Source organism: Anguilla rostrata, chromosome 9, assembly GCF_018555375.3.
Source record: "Anguilla rostrata isolate EN2019 chromosome 9, ASM1855537v3, whole genome shotgun sequence".
NCBI classification, from domain to species: domain Eukaryota; kingdom Metazoa; phylum Chordata; class Actinopteri; order Anguilliformes; family Anguillidae; genus Anguilla; species Anguilla rostrata.
The window spans coordinates 30,640,074-30,667,736 of NC_057941.1; the positions used below are offsets into that span (position 1 = coordinate 30,640,074).

A 27,663-nucleotide genomic window follows, 5' to 3' on the forward strand; every position below is an offset into this window, starting at 1 on the left:
GACAGAAGGAGAAATATTATGTAAGACTATGATAAACAGACATCTGTGGTGACCAGGGCTCAGCTGGTTGCAAGATAACACAATAGTTCCATTTGACACATACGTCACGATCTTGAATTCTGTACGCCGAGTAGTAATAACCATATAGCTATATTATCTATAATAAATTTCTTCACTGAGATCTTTTTTTTTTTAAGGTTAATCGAAATGACATCATCCTCTGCATTCTCTTTTCACATCTCGCCGCTTAATTTCTCAGAAAGTTTCATCTTTTCACCGGTCATCAATTAACACCTGGACGTGCAAGCACTCAAATCCGTAACCTTCCCCAAAATTGGGGAGGTGGGTGTTCAACTGAAGCATTCGTTATTTGATAGATTCAATCATTTTACAGAACTTAGTGGCATACAGTGCGCAGTACTTTTACATCATGAATGGTACATCCGGGGAACATCTTGTGAACCCTTGCCTTTACTTTGGCTGTTATACCATCTACACATGTAGGCCCACAGATGCACATGCATTTGGCATGGAGGCTCCTCGCAGCATGTGGAAAGTACTGCATCAGTTAAATGTGGAGTGCACCTGTTCACATAGCACTTCTGAAAGGGTATTTCTTCATTTCATAAGCAAATGAGGGCTCGTACAGGAAACAACAGGTTACACACAACACCCACTTTCAAGGCCAAACTGCTCCCATAAACTGCTCCCATAAGCCACACAGAACAGCCATTAGATGAATTCTGACAGTCGTGCGCATTTAATATTTTCCACAGTAAAACAGTTAACAAAGATAATTTGGATATTAAAAAGATCAGTCAGTCAGTCTGCAGTTAATTCCCCTCCCCGTTAGGATTCATAGTTTATTTATAAATCAGGGTCATACATAGAGTATTAAACACAAGGGCCATTGCAGAGATTTTATGGAAAACCATTGCCCAAAATACACAGCCAGATATAATGACCCACCCCTACCCCCTGCATCCATACATGTCATATAGTTTAACCCCTTTTCAGTGAACAGCAGTTAATTCCCTCATCCCAAAAACCTTCACTGGTCTTCACACCAAAAATAAAATGGCTGCTCAACAAGAATTTGACCTCTTTACATCCAGCCAAGGAATAAGGGACTGTAATGATTAAAATGGCTTCTGCACTAGAAGACAATGCAAACAAACTCCTCCTCCAGCCTCTGTAAGATTGGACTGATTCAGGAGTCCTCTGTCCAAAACCAAACTGAACTTCTCAGAAAACACTGAAATCCCTGATCATTTTTAGCTGAAGTACTAAGGGTACAATCTTTTATCCAAAAAAGGAACAGTATCTCAGCTAGGAGAGATTTTCAAACCTGCCAAACAGAACTCAGTAAAAATTATTTTGCCCGCATGTTTTGAAGCCTTTTAATTTGTAATTTGGAAAGTTCAAGAAAGACTAGAACATGTAGCAATTTTTTTAGGGTGTATTTAAACAACAAGAAGCAATAGCATTTTTTGTTAAGCGGATGGCCTAGTTGCAAGTTTATCTCATTGACCGTTGACATTTCATTTGGCTTTTGAGGACTGGTGAGCGCTCTGTGATTTTCAATGATGAGATCCACTTTTTGGAGAAAACAACTTCTCAGCTTTAACCCAAAACTTACAACGCCTCACTTAGCACTGCAGGAAAAGGGCTAAACGCCACTCCTGATGCAACACAGGGGTAGAAAAAAGGGAGCCATCATTAAGAATTTTTTTTCTTTTACAGCGACTGCTTGCTTGTACAAACATGATGAAGCCACAGCCGTGTTATAGCATACGCGCCCACAGTATTTCCAGAGGGATCCTGATGAGTTTTAAGGGTGCCTTGCCAATCAACTCATTAAAACCTGGAACAAAGCAACAGGGATGGGAGGAGTGAGCCTCACCGCCCCTGCTAATGGACTGAGCCACCACACCGACTTGTCAGAACCAGTCAAAGGGTTTGCCCTCCACCGCACAAACAATGGCGATTGGTTTGGATCGAGTGAGCCGATGACAAATGCCCAGGCTCCACCCACTCTTAAAGGGGGGGGGGGTGTAAAGGATGCCTCACTCTCCCTTCAAAATAGGAGTCACAAAGCCCTGAAGTGGAGTATTTCCTCCTCACGGGCCCCAGGGCCCACGCGAGGACACAGCAGCGGTAAGACTGGAGACAGGCCTCCCGTTTGACTCACACACACCCGGGAGAGAACCGTGGCTCTCTGAAGGACCACACCTGCACCACTGATTAACGCAGCAGCGGTTAAGTACAGCGCCTGTACAAGCTTTCTATGTAAGCCAAAAAGAAGAGAACGTAAAAGAACAACAACAAAAAAATCACGATAGTAAAACCACAATAATAATATAAGAATTTTAAAAAAGTGACAGTTAAGACAAAGACACTAAATATTGCAGATTTCTTTTTGCCGCTTTGTCCCAATGCTGTTTCCACCATTTGGGCCACAGGGCTCAATGCCCTGCCCCTCCTTCACTCTCCAGAACTAGTCCAAACCGTCCTAAATACCCCCACTCCTCGTCACTGTGTGTCTGTGTATATTAAGGGATTGTTCATTACCTCACAGTTCAGCATGCACATTGAAAAGCAAGTACCTAATCACGGAGTGGATAGATCTCAGTTTCCAGAGGAAAGTCATTGTCTGATGTCTTGGTAAGTTACTCAAGTTTCTAAAGCTTCCTGCAACAATGTAGTTTTTGTTTTCTATAAATGAGCCTTCAAAGGGTATGCAGGTGCCCATCCTGAACCATTTAATCCACTTACATTTTATTGAAATTTTGACATTTAAAAATAAACTCAAATCCCCAGAATGCACTGCAAAGCCAGTCAGATCTCTTCTGCCTGTTACAATTCAAACAATCTGCCAAAAATAACAAATTCAGGGTCTCGCATTATGGTGTAACTAAGCATTTGGGGTCTGTGTTAATGCGTTGCAATGATCAAGACCTTATTATTTTTAAAGAGCAAGTAACAATACGATTTGCAAACAGAACCAGCACAGAGGAAAGGAGGAGCAATGCATTCTGGGACTTGAATGACAGTTATACAGCCTGAATCAGGTTAAGAACAACAGATCGGATATAAGTTAGCTCGTGCTCTCAGAAATGAAAGAGAATCGTATTTTCAAAATGCACACCTCCTGCATTAAAGGTACAGAACAACTCATAAAATTTGGGGTTTGTTTTTTTCGTGTTATTTATCCTGTAAGGCAGGGGTGCACAACAATCTGTTCTTGGGACTTCATGTCAACTTCGGCCTTTATTTCATGAGCCCTGTCATATATTTGCGAAAGCATTTTCATTAAAGGCATGAGCTGTGGCTGCAGCTTGCACATGCACCGCAGGTGAAACACGTTTCTCTGCGGTCCGTGCTTGGAGTGAACCAGTTAGCCAGAAGAATACAAACAGCACACCGGGCCTCAAGGGACGGAGTTGTGCACCCGTGCATTAAGGACAAGGTTGCCTGGACACTACGTGAATGGAGTAGCTCCAAATCCTGCTCTCCCCCCCTTCCCCCCTTCCCCCCACAATCCAACACGTGCCTCTCGCCTGCATCCAAACTGGCTCCACCCTCCTCATCCCAGTTCCTCAGGAGTGTATAGGACTATGAGGCCTCCCACCCCTAAACTAAAGCTAAGCCACTCCCCTGGTCAAAACAGTTTGAGCAATTCAAGGCTTTAGTAGAAGCGCGTTCGACACTCAGGCTAAAGCCTGGAACGACTCACGCGCTCACACCCTCAATGTCCCCACTCCCATTGGCCAGTTTCTGTCACTTTACCCTTCAAGCATCCGCTCTCGTTATTCAGGTAACCATTCCAAAACCTCAGTCGTACACATTCAGTCTGCAACCGAAGAGAACAACCGCAGGCCTTAAGGCAGGGGTGTCAAACTACAGTCCTGGGGGGCCGCAGCGTCCGCCAGTTTCAGCACGAGTGATTAATGCAAGTCATTGATTGGTTAGAGAGTTCACACACCCTGTTCTCAAGTCCTTAATTGGCTGCCGATTGAAAAAGAAACCACTGACACCTGCAGGCACTGCAGCCCTCCAGGACTGGAGTCTGACACCTAAAGGGCAAGTAAGGGCCCATCACTGCTTCGATAAAATACAGGAAATGCCTTCCGTACATCACAGTCCTCCAGCTCTGGTGTGCGTGTGCGTCCGTGTGTCTGTATCAGTGTGTCCACAGGTGCATGTGTGTGCGTCTCTCTCTACATTTTTTGCTTTTGTGTATGGGTTTGTTAACATGTGTCTGTGTGTGTGTGTGTGTGTGTATTTGTGTGAAGGGAATACTAGAATCTAAAGCTATGATCTCAAATCATACAGTGCCTATACCCAATTATTCCAATTCCTCCTCCCAGATTGGTTTACTCTTCCTTGGCTCTCTGTAAAAAGGGGCAGAGTGGGGAGGGGGGGGGGGCTTATCCCACCCCAGGAATTCCTTCTCTCATAATCTACCCGGGGCTACGCTCCAAATGAAATGTCAGTCCCCCAGTCCTTATATACCCCGCCCTGCCCTGCCCTCCCCAACCCCTCCCCCCCCCGCTCTTCAGCCCCTCCCCTAACAAAGCCCCTCCCCCCGGCTCAACCCCGGCCCGGCTCGACCGGGAGAAGGGTGCCGGGTGCAGAGAGCCGGGGGGAGCCGGGGCCGGGCAGTCCTGTCTAGCAGCAGCCGCCCCCGGCCTGCCGGACTGGGGTGCTCTCGATCTTCAGGTTGGGCTTGTCCCCGCTGGCCGTGGCCCCGGGGCCCATGCGCTTCTTGATCTCGGCCGCCATGGTCATGAAGGCCTGCTCCACGTTGGTGGCGTTCTTGGCGCTGGTCTCCAGGAAGGGGATGGCCAGGGAGTCGGCGAACTCCTGCCGGGGGATCAACGAGAGACGCGTTCAGGGCTGATGCCCTTCGCCAACACCCCCCCCCCATTTTAACTCTTTAAAGTCTGATATGTTATCAGAATCTTCTTAACTGAACATTCAAATGCTGAAGTAGCAATTACAACTCGTAATTGAATACAATGGAGTTCTAGAACACTGAACCCCGCCCCTTCCCCCCATAAGGGGCTCCCATTCAGCAGGGAACCCCTCTAACACAGGAACAGCCCTCCCAATATTTGGCAAGATTTTGACAGAAATTCCACAGGAGGTCCACTGGCCGCTTTAAAGGGTACCGGATGCTGGGTGTCTGCTCTTGCATGCTCACCTTGGCCGTCGTGTAGTCCACCACTTTCTTGGTGGTGAGGTCACACTTGTTCCCCACCAGCAGCTTGTTGACGTTCTCGCTGGCATAGCGGTCGATCTCCTGCAGCCACTGCTTCACGTTGTTGTAGGACTCCTTGAGAGAGAGCAAAACAAAATGTGAGGCGAGGGGGGGGAGAGAGAGATGGCTGTCCTATTTCAAAACTCTCAGGGCCTGGAATATGTGTGTGCTCTCACCTGGTCTGTGACATCATACACGACGATGATGCCGTGAGCTCCTCTGTAGTAGCTGGAGGTGATGGTGCGGAACCTCTCCTGCCCCGCCGTGTCCCACTGCACAGAGAGCAATGACAGTGGCCATCACACACAACAATACATTTCAGGGGCTGCTGTGCGTCTCATCCGGTTAATGAACCATTTGCATTCCAGTGCATGGAGCCCCACAGCCTGGGACTTAATCCACACTGTGCCAGTGCCAACCAGAGTGTACAAGTGCCGTTGTGTTCCCAGAGACTACACATGTGAACAAATTCATTTTATATACATACTACGTGTATTTTCTGACTTCAAAGTGCAAACCCCCAAATGCCTCTATACCAGTTATTGCAAAGCACACCGTGTTGCCAGAACCTTCAAAGTCAGGCCTGCCCAACCCTGTTCCTGGAGATCTACCGACCTGTAGGTTTTCCATTTCAACACTAATTAAGCACACCTCATTGAACAGTAGATGGATCTGCGGGAACAGGGCTGCCCTAAGTATCTAAAAAAACTGTTAATCAAACAGAAAACTGGGCCACTAAAAAAAAACAGAATAAAACTGAAATAGTGTCAAAAACTCTTCAAAAACAAACTCTCTCTAAAAAACTGAGCTACGATACAAGCATAAGCAAGCGTAAGCACATCAGTGTTTCAGGACATGAACCCATTGGCTGCTCCAGGGCGGTCAAACTCACTTCCTGGAACACTGCTGTGTACATTACTGTTTATTTAACCAGCATAAAACTAACTGGTTCACGCATTTGTATCCTCCCGGCTTTATTACTGTTATGTTTCATTGTCCGGTAGCACCAACTGGGACCTGAAACGTCTCCAACTTGTACAGAATGCGCCTGCTAGGGTTCTTACTAGAAGTACGAAAAAGAAACATATCAGCCAAGGGCTCAAATCTCTTCACTGGCAGCTTATCAAGTTTAGAATTGTCTTTATGATTCTGCTGTTCACCTATATATGTTATATATCTTAAACGATTTGGCTCCAGAATATTTTAAGAGTTACTTATTCCTTACTCTCCTCTAAGATTACTTTGTTCTCCAGAAGCTAAAAATTCCATGTATGCCTAAAATTACAATGGGTGGTAGAGCCTTCTCTTATAGAGCTCCTGTCTGATGGCACAACTTCTCAATGCTTGTGCAGGCTTTAGACACTCTCTGTCTTTAAGTGTAGACTTCAAACTTATCTCTTTAGCCAATCCTATAGTTAGCCATTCCAATAATCCCAGAGTAAATCCTGTTAAATGGTCAAGTATAAATAATGGAGTTTATGAAGGTAGATGTGATTGTCTGGACAGCTTAGCTGGCCAGGGCATACTTCCAGTACTGCCACTCAAACCAGCAGGACCAGATGCTCGCTTATCAAATCTAAGGAGGACTTGTTAATGCGCTGTTTACACACATCCGAGGTGTCAAGCAGACCGTTACAGAGTTGACACACTTGGTTTAACGTCAAGAGTCAAGCTGGCCTTAACGGAGCTGACACACTTGGGAGTTCAGCCTAGTACATGAGTGTATGATCGGAGTTAGCCCTGCAGGGTTAGAGCATAAACTGAAATCGAGTTTGGGCTGCAGTACATTCACATAGTGTGTTGACAATCTTTACAGTGCCTAATCTCATCTTCTTTGTTTCTTTTTCTCTTGGGGCTCCTGTCCCTCCCTCACCCTCCCTAGTTCACAGATGCCTCCAGCCCTGTGTACCCACCCAGAGTTAACGGAATCGCTCCAGCCCTGTCCCTCGCTCCATGGCCACGGACCGCTGCAGCCCTAAAGCCTAAAGCAGCAGGATATGGTGTATATACGGTCACATACATCGACCTTAACAGGCCTAACCCAGCCTAAACTGGCATAAACCAGCATACACCAGCATACCCCAGCCTCATCCGGCATACACCAGCATAGCAAGAAGTGACTTTGGTGGCCTGTGTGGTGAGATGAGACCACATCTAAATGTAACCTTTAAAATACGCCTCCTTTTCAATCACGTTGGGGTCCAATGAAAATCTATGTGTTTCCAAGGGAGCAACATAAGGAAATAAAAACAAGAGAACCTACTCGTATACAATAAAACATATTAAGACATTGTTTGCCCTATTAACTCTTGTGTTTATTCATTAACAGAACAGAACATGTTCAGCTTGATGTTCAACCACTGCTCCTCTTTCAGTGTTCCCTCAATAAGGCTGTGTCTTTTACAACCCTGAACGTAGCATCCTTCGCTAGTGTTAAGCACTGTAAATAGCTTTCAGTTTCTCGGAATTTGACAAAATACGCATTAATTCTTTTAGACATTTCAACTCACACCTTAGGTTTTTCAGAGCAAAACATAGATACTATTTTTGCAGTGGCCAGCTACAGGTGTAGGTAATTCTTAAATTGCATGCAAACATTTCTACAGGGCTGCCCAACCCTGTTCCTGGAGATCTACCGACCTGTAGGTTTTCACTCCAACCCTAATAAAGCACATCTCATTCAACAGCTAGAGATCTCATTCAGCTGCCAATCAGTAGAATCAGGATGCCAAATTAGGATTTAAATGAAAACATATAGGACAGTCAATCTCCAGGAACTCCATTTCTCAATACTGGAAAACCACAATAAATGGAGAACCAAGTCTATGCATACAGGTTCTCCAAATCATGAAATCAAAGGAGGTTGTACTTTAGCAATTACGACGCTAGCCAAAGGCCTGACACACCAAACATAGCTGATTTCACAGCTGTTTAAAGAGGCATTAGAGAGGAAGTAACTCAGGCAGCAATATACTTACAATTTGCAGTTTGATGGTCTTCCCATCCAGCTCAATGGTGCGGATCTTAAAGTCCACCCCAATGGTACTGATGTAACTCTCTGTGTAAGTGTCATCCTGAAAGCACACGTGTACCCATAAATACACCCATGCACTCATCATTACAGGTATAGTCTGCACACACAGCTTATTTATGGTCACATTGCACAATAACAGACAGTACTTACAGCAAATCGTAAGAGGAGGCAGGATTTGCCAACACCAGAATCACCAATCAGAAGGAGCTTGAACAGGTAGTCACTAAGAACAAGAGAAAACGTGAGAGATGAGAGAGCGTAAATGAGTGAACCAATATTAAAATATTCTATTATTGGTTGGAATATTCCGGAATTCTTAAAATAATTAAAGATATTCCCATGTACAGACGCTGTCCTGAATGAAGAATGTGGAATAAACACAAACTGCAAATACAGACATTTGATGAAGACATGTTTGTATATTATGTTAACATTCCACTAAAAACATAAAATAAAATCGCTCAATATTTGCCATATCATGCTTTTCAGATTATGGCTTCCAGGCTCTGGAACAGTTTACCCAGCCTAGAAGATTAAATGTATAGTCTTTATATGACCCTTTGCTTTTATTGTGTTTTTATACCGTTTTACTGAATATGCCAGTATATTTTAGCCTGCATGTTCTTGTTAAAGGCTGTAATTTTTTGTACGGTGCTATGAATTAATGTATAAATCAAAAACAAACAGAAAAATCTTATTTTGAGTTCTCACCCACTAGGAATACTAGGCTTGACAGTGCACATATGCCTGGCTTTCCTGCATAAATACACAGGTGCATTCTAAAAGCACAACTCTCTCCCATCCATCTTTCCTGCAAACTCTCAAGCACTGCCCTCTGGTTGCAAGAAATGGTGGCATGAATGGAGAGATTTAGAGAGGTGAAAAATGAAAATCACACACTTCTCTCCGTGCGATTAAAAATTTTTTTATTTGAAAACCACTGATAGTACCTTCTGATGAAGGCATACTGCCAAAAAATGTAGGTGATTTTCCTATTCAAAAAAACTTTATTTGCATGGAGCGAGCGAATTGTGCGATTTTCATTTTTTCACTTTGATTCATGGACCGTTAATCAGCACCTTTTTTGGGCGTGTGTTACTTTAGTCTATTGAGATTTTGAGAGAGATACCATTTGTGTTGCATCATCCTATGATGCAAGCTACCCTCTACAGCAGTGGTGTCAAACTCGTGCCATGGAGGGCCGTGTGTATGCAGGTTTTCATTCCAACCAATTAATGCTGCCTTAATTGAGTCCAATTACTCATTCAGCCATATGCGTTTAACTGCATTGAAGCACAGAATATAAGAAAATTTTTATTTAGACAATGCGGGTCACCATAGACGTCGGGTCACCATTGTGCACAAACCTGCATCCCTAATTCAGCAAATAATTTAACTAATTATATAATCAAGATCTGAGGCTGGAATGAAAACCTGCATACACACGGCCCTCCATGGCACGAGTTTGACACCACTGCTCTACAGTGTTCAAGATGAATTTCACAATTAACTTTTTTGCAGCCATTTCATTTTTAAAGAAGACATACACTACATGCCAAATGTATGTGGACACCCGAACATCACACTCATATGTGCTTGCTGAACATCTAATTCCAAAACCATGGGCACTGATATAGAGTTGGTCCTCCCCTTAGCTGTTATAACAGCCTCCACTCTTCCGGGAAGGCTGTCCACTAGATTTTGGAACATGGCTATGGGAACTCGCTTTCATTCGGCCACAAGACCATTGGTGAGGTCAGGCACTGATGTTGGGCAATAAGGCCTGGCTTGCAGTCGGCGTTCAAAATTCATCACAAAGGTGTTCAATGGGGTTGAGGTCAGGGCTCTGCGCAGGCCAGTTAAGTTCTTCCACACCAAACTCGGCAAACCAGTTCTTTATGGACCTCGCTTTGTCCATGGGGGCATTGTCATGCTGAAACAGGAAAGGACCTTCCCCAAACTGTTCCCACAAAGTGGGTAGCACACAATTTTTAAGAATGCCATTATATGCTGTAGCGTTATGATTTCCCTTCACTAGAAGTAATGGGCCTAGCAAAACAGCCCCAGTTGTCACTATATATTCAGGCAGGTAGCATTCTCCTGGCATTCGCCAAACCCAGATTCGTCCGTCAGATTGCCAGATAGTGAAGCGTGATTCATCACTCCAGAGAACGCATTTCCACTGCTCCAGAGTCCAATGGCAGTGTGCTCTACACCACTCCAGTGGACACATGGCATTGCGCATGGTGATCTTAGGCTTGTGTGTGGCTGCTTGGCCATGAAAACCCATTTCATGAAGCTCCCAACGAACAGATCTTGTGCTGACGTTGCTTCCTGAGGCAGTCTAGATCTCGGTACTGAGTGTTGCAACCGAGGACAGATGGTTTTTAAGTGCTATGCGCTTCAGGACTCGGTGGTCCCGTTCTGTGAGCTTGTGTGGCCTACCACTTCGCAGTTGAGTTGTTGGTGCTCCTAGACGTTTTCACTTCACAATAACAGCACTTATACTTAACCGGGACAGCTGTAGCAGGCCAAAAATTTAACAAACTGACTTTGGGAATGCGGCATCCCAGTGCCACGTTGAAAGTCACTAAGCTCTTCAGTACAACCCATTCTACTGCCAATGTTTGTCTATGGAGATTGCATGGCTGTATGCTTGATTATGTGCACCTGTTAGCAATAGGTGTGGCTGAAGTAGCCAAACCCACTAATTAGAACAGGTGTCCATGTGCTTTTGGCCAGGTATAGCATATATCAAAACTAAAGAAACATGTTTCCAAGCTTTCACTATCCTGCCTGTGCAGTTGTGGCAAACTGTGCACAGCCAAACTGCAGTCTATTCATTTGCTTTTGTAAACAGTAACTATGCATGAAATAATACAGGCCATGTACATGCTAATAAGCACATTTGTTAGATAAAAGTCTGAATGCACAAACAGAAAATCCCCAATATTCTTAATAGTCTCTGCATGTGCACAAAGTCACAAAGTGACACTCAGAGGAGGTAGAAAAATCTCCATTTCAATTGTCTGAAATTTGTGAGCATTGAGGCCCATCTATGCGATCAAATGCAGCATGTAGCAGAGAAGCTTGTGGCGAGCTGTATTCGTTTTTCATTGATTATACAAATACTATCGCAAAGAAGGCAACCCAAAGAGGTGAAACACAAAATTTAAATAAGGTACAGCATGAAAGATTTTACAGTAGAACTACACTTTTATCTGCCTTGCTTACTCCAGCAGCGTGGTACCCAGGAGGCCCACCCAGCGAGCTTCAGCCCACAAGGCCAAATTTCCGTCAATATTACAGTTTCAAAAAATTCAGCTGTGTGGCAGAAGACACTCCAAAGAGCAATAAGCTGTGGGTGAGGCTGTAGGGGTCTGGGCCTGGGGTCATACATTTCATACACCACTGCAGTCTGTCTACTGTCTGTGTGAAATCAAAGCATGGCCCATTGAACCCAAATTTAAAACCTACTTTAAGTGGTCTTACCTATGACAACAGGTAGTTACTTGGTGACGTAACATTAATCCACAGCAGGTTACAGACAATAGTTCTATAGGATCTCAATTTAACTGCAAAAAAGATAGCTGACTGTATTGTCTGTCTGGTTGCATTCTGTGAACCTTTATTCTTCACCTTCGAAATTAGTGTGATCGCTGTAACTATGATGTACCATGGATTTACATATACACGAGTCTAACAGACTCATTTTCTTTTGTACAAGTGTATAACATAAATAATCCACGACTAGTGCATTGCTCACTGAGAGTGAGAGTCAGATTATACTTCGGACATTATAAAAATATATTTATGTTAAGTGTCCCATAATAAAACTGTCCATCAGAGAGTGTCAATACTGACTCGTCTGTGGTTCATTTAAGCCAAGTCGGCTAACTGCTAGCATCCCAGTAATTTAATACGTAGCTACTATCGTTGCCATGGAAAACTAACGTTGCCAGGTATCTATAACAATCAATACACTATTTGCTCATTTGTGTGAGGCAGCACACAAAATATTGATGATTCGTAATCGAGTCATTTTTTCAGAACTACAATCAAAGGAACAGGCTACGTAAGATTAATGATTTTAAACAATTTTTTCGTAAGTGTTCTATCCAGCAAGCTTTATTTTGCTAGAGTATATTCTAGTAATAATTAATATGGATACCTTGTATCTTAGATTAGGAATGAGATAGGTCCAGCTATCAAACTGTACTTCATAATGAAAATTAGCACGAAGTGAGATGACATCAGCAAGCATCACACACATCTCGTCAGTTTTCTAAGTACCGGCTGACAAAACAGGTCTCAAACCATCAGGTCCTCCGCTGTCCGTCTGGTAACCTCGGTCACGTTAGACTAGCATTAATTAATTGCCAACAGGAAACGACGCTATACCGGCAAGGCTGGCTAGCTAGCGAGCTTGCTCGTTTCCCGTTTTGTGCCATAATAGCTCTTAGCTAGCATTATGCTCGCAACCAATAGACTGTATTGTTAAGGATAAATGCAAGCTATGGGAAATTGTATGTTTGTGCCAGAGAAATGTTGCTTGGCGAGTCCGCCAGCTAATGTTAGCTGCTTCTGTTGTGTCAGCAGACCACCCTAGCCAGAACAGCTAACATTAGCTAGCTAGCTATTTAGTTAAACAGACCCTGGTGGTGACACCAGTGGCACGCTAGCAAACAATAGCTAATCAGCTAATGAGCCAACTGGCTTAGGAAAGCAGTTATCGACGAGGAGTACAATGGATCTAGCTCGCTGACTATCAGGCGAGGCTACTCACTATTCGGGATTCATGGTGTGTTTGACACGGTAGGGATCTGTTTTTCTGACGGCGGTTCTTCCTCCTCTTTTCCTTTCGGTCTCCGCTGTGAACCAAAAGATGACTTGAGAACTGGGCTCAAAGCGGATTGTCGAATGTCCGTGCTTCTGCTCGCTCTTCTCTTGTTCTGTTTAACCTTTGTTTTGTTTTCGTTCGGTAGGTCCTGCCCTATTTCCTTTCTTCTGCCAGGTTTATCATTCGGATATTATTTTCTTTCTCCTTTCTTTTTTCGCCCAAAATACAAGATGGCTGCGCAGGTGCGGTAGTGACGTTTAGTGACGTGGCGTTAGAGCCAGGGCACGTGGTTGAGCCGGTTTCACAGGCGTTTTGGGAGGCGTAGTTTTGAAGAAAAGAACATTACCTGATTATGTACTGTAGGTGGTGCGCAATTCCGCTCCTGGAGGGCTGGTCCGCATGTCTGTTTTTGTTCCATCCAATTACTTTAGTTTTTATTTTCTGACAGCTCTATAAACTACACTGGTTCACTCCTGGACTTGAACACAGTAAAATCTTTAGATTACATATAGTCTGTGACTGTAAGTGTTTATGTCAGATTAAGATATGATTGAGCTAATTAAATAAATAAGAGCAGAATTTAGCACAAAATCCTGAAACAGATCAGCCCTGGCTGTGTACCCTGATTTACTGAATTCACAATGTTAGTATTATACACATATAGCAGCGTGTCAAACTCCGGTCCTGTTGCGCCACCGTGTCTGCTGGTTTTCATTGTGTGTCAGCACAAGTGATTAATTTAGGTCATTGATTGGCTACAGAGACCATACACCGTCAGGCCTTAACTGGCTGCTGATTGAAAGGTAACCACAACGCAGTCCTCCAGGACTGACGTTTGACTTCCCTGAAGTATAGTAATTGCTACGTATGGTTATCTTATTTTCATGGAGTGTAAAATTGTTTAATTGTCATCTGTTAAATTTGCATAGTATGATCTTCCAATTATGCATAATGCACTACGGCATTTCCAATAGCAACAGACACACGTGATCCATCCATGTGATACATGTGTGTGTCTGTGTGTGAGTACACGTGTGTGCATGCATATATGTGTTGCTGCTGAAAGTGGTGTTTGTGGGCCAGTAAGTTGTGGGTCTTTCCCTCTGGACTGAGCCAAAACCAATGCCCTGGTGCCGTGAAGCAAACACTGTATTTTGGATGCAATGATTAATCAATGTACTGTCACTGTGGTAATTTGAAATCCAGTGGCACATATTGTAAAGAGAAGGGAGCTATCTGGCCACCTGCCTAGACTCACTCCCTCTAGATCAAAGCTGATGTGTGATGAGAGTTCTTGTGCAAAAATAGCTACTGTCCATCACCCAGGTGAGGCTACACATCGGATTAGCTGAGATAAGCCTTTTCCTTTGATTATAAAGATTTTATGTTTATTATTGTTTATTATTATTATTATTATTATTATTATTATTATTATTATTATTATTGTTGTTGTTGTTGTTAAAAGGGACAGCATTACCACTTTTGGGTTTATTGCGAGTGTTTTATACCGCTCATGTTGGTTTTGTGTGCTGCTCAGTGGGCCCCAGTGTTTGTTTATCTTCCTTTTTCCACCCTCCCAATGTCCGCACAGTTTATCACAATGACTTCATTCATAGGGAGTGGTGAATATGGAATTTGTTTGTCTTGACACAAGTATCCTCATATGCTTAAAAACTCTTTATAGATGAAAATGGTGATGCTCAAATATATACACTGTCACTGAAAAAGGCCTCACATATAATCTCAAGCATTTGGGGTTTGGAGAAAATCCTATGCAAGTTATACAGTGACCTCTGTGGGCAACACTTATTAACTGCGGCAAAATGGCGCAGGGTTTTTCATTTTGACAGCAACTTTCCCAGTAAATCGAGAGGAACGTTGTTTGTATACAATGAAATATACCTGGTTAAGTAAGACTGCATATTTGCTTTATGGCAAAAATTAATTATGCATTTATTTGTCATAATGTCGATAAAATGTCATAAAGACCTAAATTAATTAGTTGACATCATTAACTGCAGTAGGGCACTTTGGTTGAAATATGTTCATGATTAGAAAATAAATCACAGAAACGTTTGAACTGAACATCAGATGGCACTGGAGTTCTGAAAGAGGAGTTTGAACTGCTCTCTACTGCTGTGGAAACTTGAACTGAAAGTGCGAAGAAGACCATGTGATCACAAAGGAAGTCCAGAAGAGCAGTCAGCCAAATTCCTGTGATTATGTTGTGACGGCAGTTGGAAGAGTCCAGAAAGTGTTTGGCTCACCAATTAAAGGGCCTCTGTTGACTGAATGAAGCTTCTACATGTGGAATTTGGGGAGATGGCTCCAGATTACAGCCTCTCAGGTCATTTCAGGTCCTGTCTCTGAGCCGTCCTGACAAGTACAGGAAACCTGGTGACATCACAGTTGTTTTCTTCCTTGGTTTCATAGTTAAGAGTTCTGATATCTCATAATGTGAAATAGTTTTTTTGGCCTTTTTGCTCCCAATTTGGAATGCATAATTCCAAGTGTGTGTGAGTGTGTTTGTGTGTGCGTGTTGTGTGTATGTTTTTGTGTACATGTATGTTCTGTATGTGTGTAGATAAATGTGTGCGTCCTATTTATGTGTGTGTGTGTGTGTGTGTGGTACAGGCCGAAGTATTAGGCCACCTGTGATTTTTAAAAAATAAATAAAACTTTAGGCAGGGAAGAATTCTGTTAATTTATGAGTAATTATTAAATAACAAACCAAAGTACATTTTTTTCTACCTACAATAACACAAAAGATAAGTTTTACTAAAGTTGTGTCTTAGACACAACTTTCCTCGAAATAGCCTCCCTTGGCTTTAATTACAATTAAACAAATTATTGGAAGTCTATCCAGTCATTCTGCAAAGAGGGATGTGGACAGGTGGGTGGGAGGTGGAAGGGCACCTTAAGTTTTTTTAAAACCACAGGTAGCCTAATGCCATTAGCCTGTAGTGTGCGTGTGTGCGTGTGTGCGTGCGTGCGTGCGCAATCTCAGCTTTGGATTTGTGAGATATGGCATATATTAAGCATCTGCTATCCTCCAAAGCACATGAAGGACATGGCCTCCACTTCTTACCAAACCTGTTAGCTAGTCAGGCTCATACAGACATGGGTCAGAGAAAGGGATTGCAGCTCAACAGGCCGACTTGCAGAAACCTGATTGAGCAATAGGGGGTGCTAGTGAGCACTGAGGTGCTGTAGTTCCGGCCGACTGAAACCCTCCAAGAGCCAATTTTGTGTCACCCAGCAGCCGCATAATGTGAGGCTTTAATGTAAGGACCTGTGAGCAAGTGTCAATGCTGCAGTATATGTGATGTTTCCCCATTTTCAGTAAAGAAAACAAAAATTTCTGCACCTGACAGTGGTCATAACCCTCACATATTTTTATTTTTTCAGAGTAATGTTTCTCTCTGGGGATTTAATTATGTGTTTGGGGACTAGGTTCGACAGTTGGACACTGGATTTGCTGAGCACCCTTTTCACATACGCATGGTTACTGTTATGAATAGCAATGTATAGTTACATTACATTACAGGCATTTGGCAGACGCTCTTATCCAGAGCGACGTACAACAAAGTGTATAATCATAACCAGGAACAAGTATGTTGAAAACCCTAGAGAGAAGTTGTCATGTCAGCAAACCCGAGGATGAGGAGGTGCAGGGTGCGTCCACCCTTTATTGGTCAACATTACTTTCACTTCTTCATTTATCCTCCTCGCCCAAAGCCATGTGAGTTTCCAGCCTCTCTGTGTCCTGTTATTTTCATTTTTGTTCGGCCATTAAAGGACAAAAAGAGCAGACCAAAAATAGCTCAACAGCTCTGAAAACATAATCCCAAAAATCAACTCAATGTGGTGTACATTGTATTGCACCCACTGGCCAATAAAGGCTGTGATTGAACAGTCTACCACATTTAAATTTGCTTTCATAATGCACTTTCTTTGCATGGTATGTTCAGTTGTTTTCAAGACATTCCGTGTCTTCCTATAGTCTCAATGTCCTGGTGGCTGCCGACAATCCAGTAATGGCTGCTGCTCTCCACAAATCATTAATGCAGTCAAACCTTGAAAGAAATGGTGCGGATTCAATCAGCTGAATAAGTAGATGAATGGTGTGATTCAGTGAAAGTCTGCAAGAACACATCTCTTTACTGAGACGGACTCTAAGCCTGGTGCTCAAACCCTCCATGTCAATCCTGTCATCCTAATGTTGTTTAAACTGGGCTCAAGAAGTTTGGTCTGGGTGAGATTTTTATATAAAACCCATTTAGAGGGCTATATTTATATACTCAGATTTTCATTAAGTTTTTAGTAGTCATCACCGTTATTTGCTCTTGTTATTGTCTACCATAACTGCGATTACTTCGGGCAAAAGTGTCTGCCAATTGAGTAAGTGTAATGCAATGTCATTTAATATTGAGTGAAATATAGGACAACTATCTTGTTTGATTAAGCTCAATAAGTTGATAAATTATCCTTGAGGACCCTAGAATAATTAATCTTACTGGTGCTAATGAATGGCAACTTTGTTTGAGGCAAACACCAAGGAAAAAAATGTCAAAAACTTGTGTCTCTATGTGTGTCAGCACACACAAACACGCACACACACACACACATCTCTACAAATTACATAGAGCTACACTGCAGATACAGAAGCCTGACTAAGTTCCAAACCTGTCTGCCTGGGTTCCCAAATCCAGGGACCTTCTTACGAAAGTACACAAGCCAGAACTGGGCAGATGAGAAAACTACACTGAAAATTAGACAATCAGAGATACGCATGCTCGGCAAGCATCCAAAATGGCTTTATTCTCCATGCACAAATATTACAAATAGTGCAAATAGAGAAGTTTAGGGTGCATTTGGTGATTTTCCAAAACAAAAAAATTATAATAATACCAACTGAAATTAATGACATACATATTTGCAGTCTTCCCTCCCACGGGAAACAGTAAATACGTACCACAGAATACAGTTCCATGACTAAGCTCCATGCGAAAGAGTGAGTGAAAGAGAGAGAGAGGATCATGGAATCACACGTAAAACAAACACATTTTTCAAACATTTTAACCCCCCCCCCCCCACACACAAACACACACCCACTATCCGCACCCTTTTTATTAAACCTTGCATATAAATTCTTTATTTTCAAATGCACATTCTCTTTACTCTTTACCCTGCACCCTCCCTCTTCACATCCTGGAGGTGCAGATATTTGTCTCTTTAGGGAAGAGTCCGATGACTTCCTGAAGACAAGTCATGTGACATTTGGGGTACCCCCACTTAATGCTTTGGACAGAGTCACCCAGGTTCTCTGTGACAGTCTGTACGATAAGTTACGCGGTCTGTGTGATAGTCTCAGCTTCACACACACACAGATTCTCAGTGCCTTGCGAGGCTCAGTAATTAAACTTTAATTTCTTCAGCAGTGCTTTTTTCAGTCTAAACACCTGCAGCGCTTGTGCGCAAACACCGTGGCTCCTCCCTGGCCTCCACCTCTCCTCAAGGGTAACAGTATAAATGCACTTGACATGGACTCTGTCCTCAATGGTGTGCTCCAAGTATTCATACTCAAAGAGCAGGACCTACTAAGGGAAACAATGCTGGCTGTCCCCCGTCTGGCCTGTATCGGTAACGTAGTGAAGGGAGGTGGTTTTAAATTTGGAATTCTTTGGCGGCTAGTCTGAAGCCCAAACAGATATGAAGTTTGGATGATTTTCTCTCCCTTAATATGCGAGATGTTTCTGAAAAGCAGCAGTCTTTCTGAAAGGATGTGAACTGTGGAGGTTGGGGAAAGGGTGTGGGAGTTAGAGGGAGAGAGTGTGGGGGTTGGGGGGATTTCTGAAATTCAAAGCATATGACATCCAACTAGATGTTCATTCCACAAATAAAACAAAATAAAAAAGTATGGAAACTTTCGGATGTAGCAGTGTCATTTCTCCTTCATCATCTTTTTTTTATTAGTGCAGAAAAAGCGCCAAGTCTTGTCCAATGCCACCCCCAAACCACTGCTTTCAGCAAGCTCCTCTGTTAGCCCCATTTCAAAATTCAGACCGCAGTGGAGCAGATGTAGTCTTCTCACAGTTTTCTGGCCAGTGAACAGACAGCTGATCAGTCAGAGACACTGGGACCCAGGGAGTTGGGCCCAGGCTAGACACATACGTTTGATATCACTCAAAAGAGAGAGCCACGTTCCGTAGGGATACATGCTTTACAGAGCCAGGTGAGTGAGGTTCCTGAGCAAACGGCAACACTACGCGACATCACGTTCCCGCTCGGTCGCGTAATACAAGGCTTCTGTAACAAAAAGCAAACCTGCCTCCCTAATAAAGACCTTAAACACAACTCCAAAATGCACACGCAACAATATCAGATCCACAGGGAACAGCGAAAAGTTGCCTAGCAACAAGAACATGAACCAGGCTTAGTTTGGTTCACGGGTCTTTTTGACCCATGTCGGCTGCCTTTGACCCACAGCAGGCTGTTTCTGACCCAATCCAGCCAATCAGGTCCAGGACAACTTAGACACACAAACAAGCCTTGGGTGTTGGCACCGACTAGGGGGAAGGGCCACGTATGGGTTTCTAAAGGGGGAGGGGAGGGGTTTACTACAGTAGAGGTTTATGGGAGGAGGAGTTTATGGCAATTTTTCAGGGGGGAGGGATCTCACTGTAGCACACATTTCTCCTTGTGGCTTAACTTCCTGCGCCTCATCTCCAACCCCCTTTCCAGTCTCTCATCCTCCTCCAGCGCCCTGCAACAGAGATTAAGAGAGGCACACTGAGTACAGACATGAATACAGACACACTAAGTACAGAGATGAGTACAAACATACTGAGTACAGAAATGAATACAGACACACTGAGTACAGAGGTGAGTACAGACACACTGAGTACAGAGATGAGCACAGACACTGAACACAGACACACTGATCATGAGATGCTCAACAACAATAATTTACTTTGGAACAGTAATTTGAACACTTAACCTTCTTTGAAAGAGGTTTGACAAGACAGTCCTAACAGAGCTGGCCTGAGATAAGACGGCAGTATTCTCACCCTCTCTCTTTGGCATCCATGTCACGGACCAGTTCATCCCTCTGGTTGACCAGCGACACCAGCTCCTGCAGCAGCAGCTGTTCCCTGTGCTGTTGTGCTTGGGTCTTCTGCCACTCTGACCAGGGAGAGAAGCAGGATGTACAAGAGTCACTGACTGAACATCATACGTGTGCACTACAATTACATATGGTAATGTATGTAGCCTACAAACACATTTACATTCTTACATTGGAAAACGTATCCATTTATACGTCTGAACTCCCAGCAAAAAGTACTCATTGTAGACCATATGTCATTTTTAACATTGTGCAATATGGTTTGCTTGAGGGCAGCCCGGGGTGTTTTCAGGAATGCTCCAACACAGGCACCGATAATAGCCCAACAAACATCATCCAAGATGGTCCTTTATGCGGTTTGCTTTTCAGCGAAGAGCATCTGACGAATTGTTGGGCTATTCTTATGAGCTAGTCTCAGTTTCTGATTTGCCAGCACAGTTGCTGATTATACCACAGTCACTAAAGTGCCAGAGGTAACCTCCAATTGTGACTCCCACCATATCCACCAGTGCTCAACAATGAAACAGACATGCCACATTTGTAGGGTATATCTACGCAAGCAATTCGGTTAGTTACACTCCCCAATTAGCCCTCAAACCTACAACCTCCCGCTTGCGCCCAGGTCCTCAGCGACTAATCCGAATGCTTACTTCTGATGTGCTGCAAGCAGTATTTAATTTTGCAACAGCAACTGTGCACTACTGAAGACCTAGTAACAGCCAGATCTCTCTGGAGAACACCTTTCCAACACATGATAAAGTGATGTTATTACAGCAGATGTGTGAGCAACGCAATTGAGCAACTTCTTCCACCCACCATTAATAGCCAATGGTAGCAGTTTTTTTGTGCCACACACAAAAATAAAAAGGAATGAGGCTTGCACAACATCATGCTCTTGGACAGTGTTGTATCACGCTGTTCACGAAAGACACTTCAAAGAATCACAGATATAAGCTGCACTCCAAAAACAGCTAAAACGTATAGTATAACATACCCATATATTCTATGTATAAGTTTACATTATATATAATGTAATGTTGCGTAATGTAAACTTTCCTAAAGTACATGTTTGATGTTTAATTACAAGTAACAGTGAAGTATTCATTCCTGTATGAACCCTGGTGTACAGAACATGATTTGCGAGTCTTTTTCAAAAAATGCTGGAACGCGAATAGAAAGAAATGTTTCCAAATGAAAAAAGGTTTTGAATCCCGCCAAGCCTCCTTATCTTTCTTCTCACACATCTTATTTAACAGGCCCCAGCTGTGAAGTTCTTCAAGGCATTAACCCCATTTCGGCCGGGGGCTTACCCTCAGTAGCCATCATGGCTCTCAGTTCCCTGGTCAACAGCTCAAACCTCCTCTCCAGGTCCTGTTCCTCTTGCCTGCAAAGACGAGTTGAGACACTGCCATCACCCACAGGGTCAAAGCTCAGAGACCTATAATATTACTAAAATAAAAATTACTTCAATGACACAAACAGGGCATAAAAATGCACAAGCATAGCGCATGAAAGTAATTATTTATAACGCAGATGGGGCTAAAGCACAAGATACATCAGTATCCAAACAGCCTGAGAGGTCCCAACTCTAAAGTGGCACACTTTACCTCATTTCAACCTTACAGCCAGTGTTGCGTGAGGAAGACAGATTAAAACATTTTCTTGCTTTTAAGAAGAGGAGCAAACAGACAAAGGAACAGGAAGAGAGGAGCAACTTTCTCACAGAAGAGCAGCTCTCTCACAGTTGAACAGCTCTTTCACAGTTGAGCAGCACTCTCACAGATGAGCAGCACTCTCACAGATGAAAGGCAGAGACGAGCAGGGCTCTCACAGATGAGCATGTCTCTCACAGATGAGCTACTCTCTCACAGATGAGCAGCATTCTCACAGATGAGCAGCTCTCTCAAAGATGAAAGGCAGAGACAAGCAGGGCTCTCACAGACCAGCAGAGAGGGGCGTGGGACTCACAGCAGCTCCAGGTGATCCTGCCGCCTGATCAGGGCGTTCTTCTTGTTGACCAGAATGAACCACTCCTGGATCAGCCTTTCCTCCTCATCCCGGTCACTACCTGGGAAAGTAGATCCCACAAAACACACTGTTCATCATACTGCTCCCTACACTGCTCACCATGCTCTTCACCATACTGTTCACCATACAGTTTCCCAAACTGCATACCATACTCCTCCTCATTGTTCACAATGCTGTCTCCTGTTATTCATTTTCAGTTTTTTCCTCCTTTCTTACCTGTTCTCTCACTTATTATGTACCAACAAAGCATCTCCATCAGGTGACAGTCAGTTTGCTCACCTGTCTCCATCAGGTATCTGAGCTTCCTCTCCACTATGGCCGCCCTGCTGTCGATGTGCTTCTGTTCGCTCTCCAGGGCCTTAATCTCGCTCAGCACGTACTGACTGGTGTCCTGGAGGCGCTGGGCTCACAGACCCACCAACAGACACGGAGAGAGACACAGAGACAAACACGGACAAACGGTTAAGTCACACACACGGGTAAATCACGGCACGTAGGACAGACACAAAGATGAGTAGCCATGCAGACAGATGTGTGGCAGAGACAAATTCATACAGACACAGCCAGAGAAACATACAGATGAGCACAGGATTACATATAAACAGAAAGACACGGACACACACGCACACACACAGAAACGCAGACACACACACACAAACACGCAGATATAGCCACGCACAGATAGACACACAGATACGTACACAGCCACGCCCCCCATGTTAAGCTGGGCAAGAAACAGGTCATTAATACAATTGTTAAGCTGGGCAAACAGCAGGTCATTAATATAACTGCGCATTGTCATCTTTGTGCAATGAACTGGCCTAGCTACAGAAATCATAGGAGGAACAGCCGAAGGGAAGCTGTGCTGTATTTGAAAGCGAGCCCTCAGAGGATGAACAGAAGGAAGAGCTTGTAAGGTGTAAGAAACCAAACTGACCAGGCTGTCCTCTGGCCTGCTCTCCTCGCCAGGGGTCAACGACTCCTGGGCCACGATGGAGCTCCTCGTGTCTGTGAAACAAAACACACTTCAGGTCACGCTTTGCTTCGGTCAAGCTTAGGCACACTAACGGCAGCAACGGCACAGACTCAGCCCGCCAGAGATTCATAAATATACTTCCACCTCTTACACCACTGTAAAGCACACACAGCATCCCAGCTAACACAAAATGTTCTCACAATGTTACTAGAATGTTTCATCAGTGTTATAATATTGCCACTACACGGCAGCAACATTGTGAGAAAGTTTTGTCATAACTGGGATGTCCCTACAAAAGCAATGGTTGCTGTTGTTACCCACCCTAAAATGGAAGAGGAAAATCCTACAGAAACGTGCTTTCACATGATCACTGCCTGGCATCTACTGCCATCTAACTAGTTTGTCACAGGTTGTTAGGTTCAGGGTTTAGTACAGTGTTTTATCCTGTAACCAGTAGAGGGTTGTTTTTATGTTGACCCTTATTTTAATTTGCAATCATTATTATTACAGCTGAATTCACGAAACATCTTCCCACTTTGATTTCTTAAATGAGACTATCTTCGTGACAATCCTGACCGTGCAAATGCACTATATAAATAAAATAGACAGATAATTGACTGATTAGGATTCCCAATATAGGAAGAAGGAATCTGAAGCAGTATAACCCAGATGAGGCCTGTACCTGATTCAGTGTGTTCTGTTGAGCCGTTCTTCACTTCAATCTCCACTTGCCCTTCAGGGGCCTGTAAAGTCACAACACAGAACAGATCCAGTGAGCAAAAGCTGGAGTCTAGATGCCTACAGGGATGGAAATGTAAGTTAAGAGATGTTTTGACAAACTGACTAGTTTAACCCCAATATAGCTCAGGTTTTACCCGGATGTAGCCTGGCTACGTACAATTGGCTAGAAAACTTTCACTTTTCAACCAAATGTAGTTGGGATTTAATCTGAATGCCCTGACAGGGTTTCACTCACTTTTCACCACAAAAACATTCATTCTGCAGAGATGCCGTCTACACTATCCTTATGTTGTACAAGGAAAAACATGCTTATGCTGTACAATCGAGGAAAAGAGGTGAACGGAGGGAGAGGGGAAATGAGAACAGAATGAGGCGTGATACCTTCGTGGTGCGCTGGGGGGCGCTGTGCTGCGGGGGGGTGTCCTGCTCCTCCATGGACTCGCTCTTCAGCCGCGAGCGCCTCTTCTTCACCAGGTCGGCGTCCCTCACGTGGCTGAAGCTGGACTTGGACGCGGAGGCGTGAAGGCGTGGCGGGGGCACGGGGGTGGGAGCCCCGCCCCCTTCCGGCTGGCCGCCGCTCTCCTCCGCCTTCTGGAGCCGTTTCGTACGGGGCGGGGGCACCAGGCCCCCGTTCGGCTTGGCGTCTCTCTCCGGCTCCGGCTCAGGCTCCGCCTCCTTCTCGGCAGCCTTGCCGTTGGTCTCCAGGGCGATGGCGCCCGCCTGAAGCCTCTCGGCGCAGTAGCGGGCGGCGGCGTCCGGGTCCGCGCCCTCCCTGGGCTCCCCCACGGAGTAGCTGGACTGGCTGCTGTTGTGCTCGATCTGCAGCACGCTCAGCTCCTGCCCGGTGAAATGGGTGCGGATCTGGCACAGGTAGGTCATCACGATGAGCCGATCTGGCACAGGGAGCAGAACCATGTCCGATGGCTCGATCAGCCGCGAAATTCCCAAAGCCGCAAAGCCATCGAATGCCTGAGAGAGAGAGGAAGAGACCGACAGAGAGAGATGGAGAGAACAAGAGAAAGTAAGAGAGAAATTAAATGATCAGTTCTTTAAAGAACTGATGTGGCCTGAGGGATGCAGGATGTACTCACCTTCTTATTGTTGAATTTTATGTCGTAGGGGTCCAGCGTGTCGTAGTTTCTGAAAGGGTAGGAAATAATGTCTTTAGACAGCAGTAGTGTAACATGTTGTACATATCAAAGCAGGCAGGTGTGTTTGCACATAGGGCGTGGAGCAGGGGTGAGAGAGTGAGGCATGTAACAGAAAGGTTGCAGGTATGCAACCCAGTCGATGCAAAACTGTTGCACTCTTCAGTGAAGTACTGTGTGTAACTTGTCACTTCTGTGAACTATCCAAGCAAATATCCTCTTGAAGTGAAAGAATACAGTATGGATTCTGACATTCTTTTACTGAATTAAGTTGAAAAAAAAGCAAGCTTACACTGGCTATTTTTTTCAAGTTCATTAAGCTTACACATTATGGGGATTCATAAACCCCATAATGTATGAACTACAATGGGCTGTCAAACACTGACTTGTTTGAACCAAATGAAAACGTTTTGACAGGAAACAGGAAAAAAACAACAAATTGGTTACATTTCACCCAAGCCTCATTCATGTACCACTACAATTCAGTATGTATGAATGAGCTTCCAATCAGTGTCAATACGAGATGAAAAGAAACAAACTTCAGGAACATCAACTGCAGCTTCAGCTTTGAAATAAACAATAGAGACATATCCCTAGGCAAATTGATGATGAACAAATGTAATTTAACAGCTACGCACATCTTTTCCGGACAGAAATGGTGGAGGATGGCGCAGAACGCCAGCCCATTCCGCCAGGAGGTGCTGAAGTTGGTGACCTTGACCCCCTTGTAGCCCTGAGTGACCTCCTGGCACCACTCCAGCAGGAACTGGGTGGAGGTGACCAGATCCGCGGTGGGAGGGGCCCGATCGTCACTGGCCGGGGGCACATCAGCACTGGGCAGAGAGCTGGAGATCTGAGGACAGATCAGAGAGTATCAGGCACCTGTCTGTCTCACTCGACATTATTATTAATATTATTATTACTAGATTACATTGCATTTATTTGGCTTTTATCCAAAGCGACATACGATAAGTGCATACCGAAGGTCATCAGACAAATACAAAACACAGGTCCGATAGGGTACAATATTCATTATGTAACTGTTATCCATATTATTATTATTCTAATGATATACCCCTGAGGCTGCCCAACTGCTCCACTAAAGATGAATTCGCTGTATGCATAGCAGTTATTATTATTATTATTTTCATTATTATTTTCATTATTATTATTATTATCACCACCTCCAGTGTGGACTCCTCTCCCTTGGTAGACACATGGACAGGGCTCAGGTCATATTTCTCTAAGAGCTCTGGAGGGGGGAAGATCTTCTTTTTGGCACGACGGAGGGGCACCTGGGACTCAGAGGGGCCCACCGCTACAGCGGTGGTCTCTGCCGGAGAGGGGGCAGGGGAGGGGGCGGGATGTTCCTTCCCATGCTGCTCTGCGACCAGCAAACTCGCAGGTTCCTCTTTCTCCAACTGCGTCTGAGGACTGAGGAGAGAGAACATGAGAGAGTCACAGTCAAAGAACCGCCATGGCAACAATGGAAACATGATGGAACAAAGAACTCAGGAACTCAACTTTCCCACCAGCAGCACCTCTCTGTGGCTTCCCACAGGTTGGAGAAAACTTTGTACTACATACACTGTGAATAATCTGATATTCAAATATTCTACGGTTGCAAAGATAGCATATCAAAATAAATTAATTACTGTGCTCTTTTCCCCATCTATATATGAAACAGCAGTTTTCTCTGTGTAAGTAATACGCGAACAATCACTTAATTCCCGCAAAGCCCAGTAATTAATAGAACGACATTGGTTTTATGCAAGAATTAATAGGTTAATAGAAAAATGATTACAAACATGCTAAATTATTGCAAAAATACCTTTAAATAAAGTAAGACTATGCCATGCAACAACAAAAAAAGGCTATGTGGTGAAGCAACGAGATCATGTCAAAAACCCTGACATGAGCAATGAGCTTACAGAAAGTAACACTGGACCAGCTAATCATGTTTTGCTTCTCAAAACATTCCCAGAAGGCATTTGTCAAGTTTCCTGGCAGTCCCCTGAAAGTTAGTCGCATGCACTGCACTGCAGAAACAGCCTGAGAATGTTATTCACCTCTGTTATTCAATTCAAATTGTGGACGGTCATTTTTTCTGGAATTTTAGCAATGTTAAGCAAATCTGCCTTTTGAATGCTTTCATTCAGAACATTTTAACAAGAAATACATCCAATAATAACCTTGAGTCGATGTTGCCCGTTCATTTTGTTATTTTAACCTGTTTGGAACATTTTTGTGTGAATTTGGCAGAACAAGTTTGAACCAATAAAACCTTCTAAGTGTGGGGAATGTTTTCATCATAATGTTATCTCACAGCCAAATTAGAATATAACTTGAATATTCTCCAACATGGTAAAAATATTTTGTGTTAGTAGAGGCAACTCAAATGGCAAATCAGCTAACCAAAGCTTCTTTTTGTTTTTGTTCACATTTTTAAAACATAGCTCTCAATGTTACTGTAAAAACACACCCCAAAAACTTAACATGACAGCCCT

General features: G+C 43.9%; 2 protein-coding genes across 22 annotated transcripts in view; both read right to left on the bottom strand.

The window, feature by feature from the left end:
- Positions 1-737: 737 nt before the first annotated feature.
- LOC135263542 (ras-related protein Rab-1B) lies at positions 738-13,395 on the bottom strand. The gene is made up of 6 exons (XM_064351708.1): positions 13,084-13,395; positions 8,448-8,520; positions 8,242-8,337; positions 5,440-5,535; positions 5,207-5,338; positions 738-4,866 (listed from the first exon to the last, which is right to left on the bottom strand). The coding sequence occupies exons 1-6, from the start codon at positions 13,095-13,097 to the stop codon at positions 4,672-4,674; spliced, it is 606 nt and encodes a 201-aa protein (XP_064207778.1). The 5' UTR covers positions 13,098-13,395; the 3' UTR covers positions 738-4,671.
- A 4,537-nt stretch (positions 13,396-17,932) lies between these two features.
- Positions 17,933-27,663, bottom strand: part of LOC135263538 (EH domain-binding protein 1-like protein 1) — a 44,542-nt gene continuing 34,811 nt past the window's right edge. For 19 of the 21 annotated variants that reach the window (XM_064351700.1, XM_064351683.1, XM_064351686.1 and 16 more), the window contains 11 exons: positions 26,341-26,590; positions 25,795-26,009; positions 25,100-25,148; positions 24,390-24,977; positions 23,950-24,010; positions 23,229-23,299; positions 22,571-22,691; positions 22,232-22,331; positions 21,574-21,647; positions 20,208-20,322; positions 17,933-19,903 (listed from right to left, as the gene is read on the bottom strand). In XM_064351700.1, coding sequence (XP_064207770.1) covers positions 19,816-19,903; positions 20,208-20,322; positions 21,574-21,647; positions 22,232-22,331; positions 22,571-22,691; positions 23,229-23,299; positions 23,950-24,010; positions 24,390-24,977; positions 25,100-25,148; positions 25,795-26,009; positions 26,341-26,590 — 1,732 coding nt within the window. In that variant the 3' untranslated portion in view covers positions 17,933-19,815. The remainder of the gene's footprint in view (positions 19,904-20,207; positions 20,323-21,573; positions 21,648-22,231; positions 22,332-22,570; positions 22,692-23,228; positions 23,300-23,949; positions 24,011-24,389; positions 24,978-25,099; positions 25,149-25,794; positions 26,010-26,340; positions 26,591-27,663) is intronic. The other 2 variants (XM_064351684.1, XM_064351685.1) reach the window with 2 other exon arrangements.

Excerpts from the sequence above, each read along its gene's own strand:
- LOC135263542 (XM_064351708.1), bottom strand. Across the intron at positions 8,338-8,447 it reads GCCTCCTCTTACGATTTGCT|GATGACACTTACACAGAGAG; the intron begins GTAAGTACTGTC and ends GTGTGCTTTCAG. Across the intron at positions 5,536-8,241 it reads AGACCATCAAACTGCAAATT|TGGGACACGGCGGGGCAGGA; the intron begins GTAAGTATATTG and ends CTCTCTGTGCAG.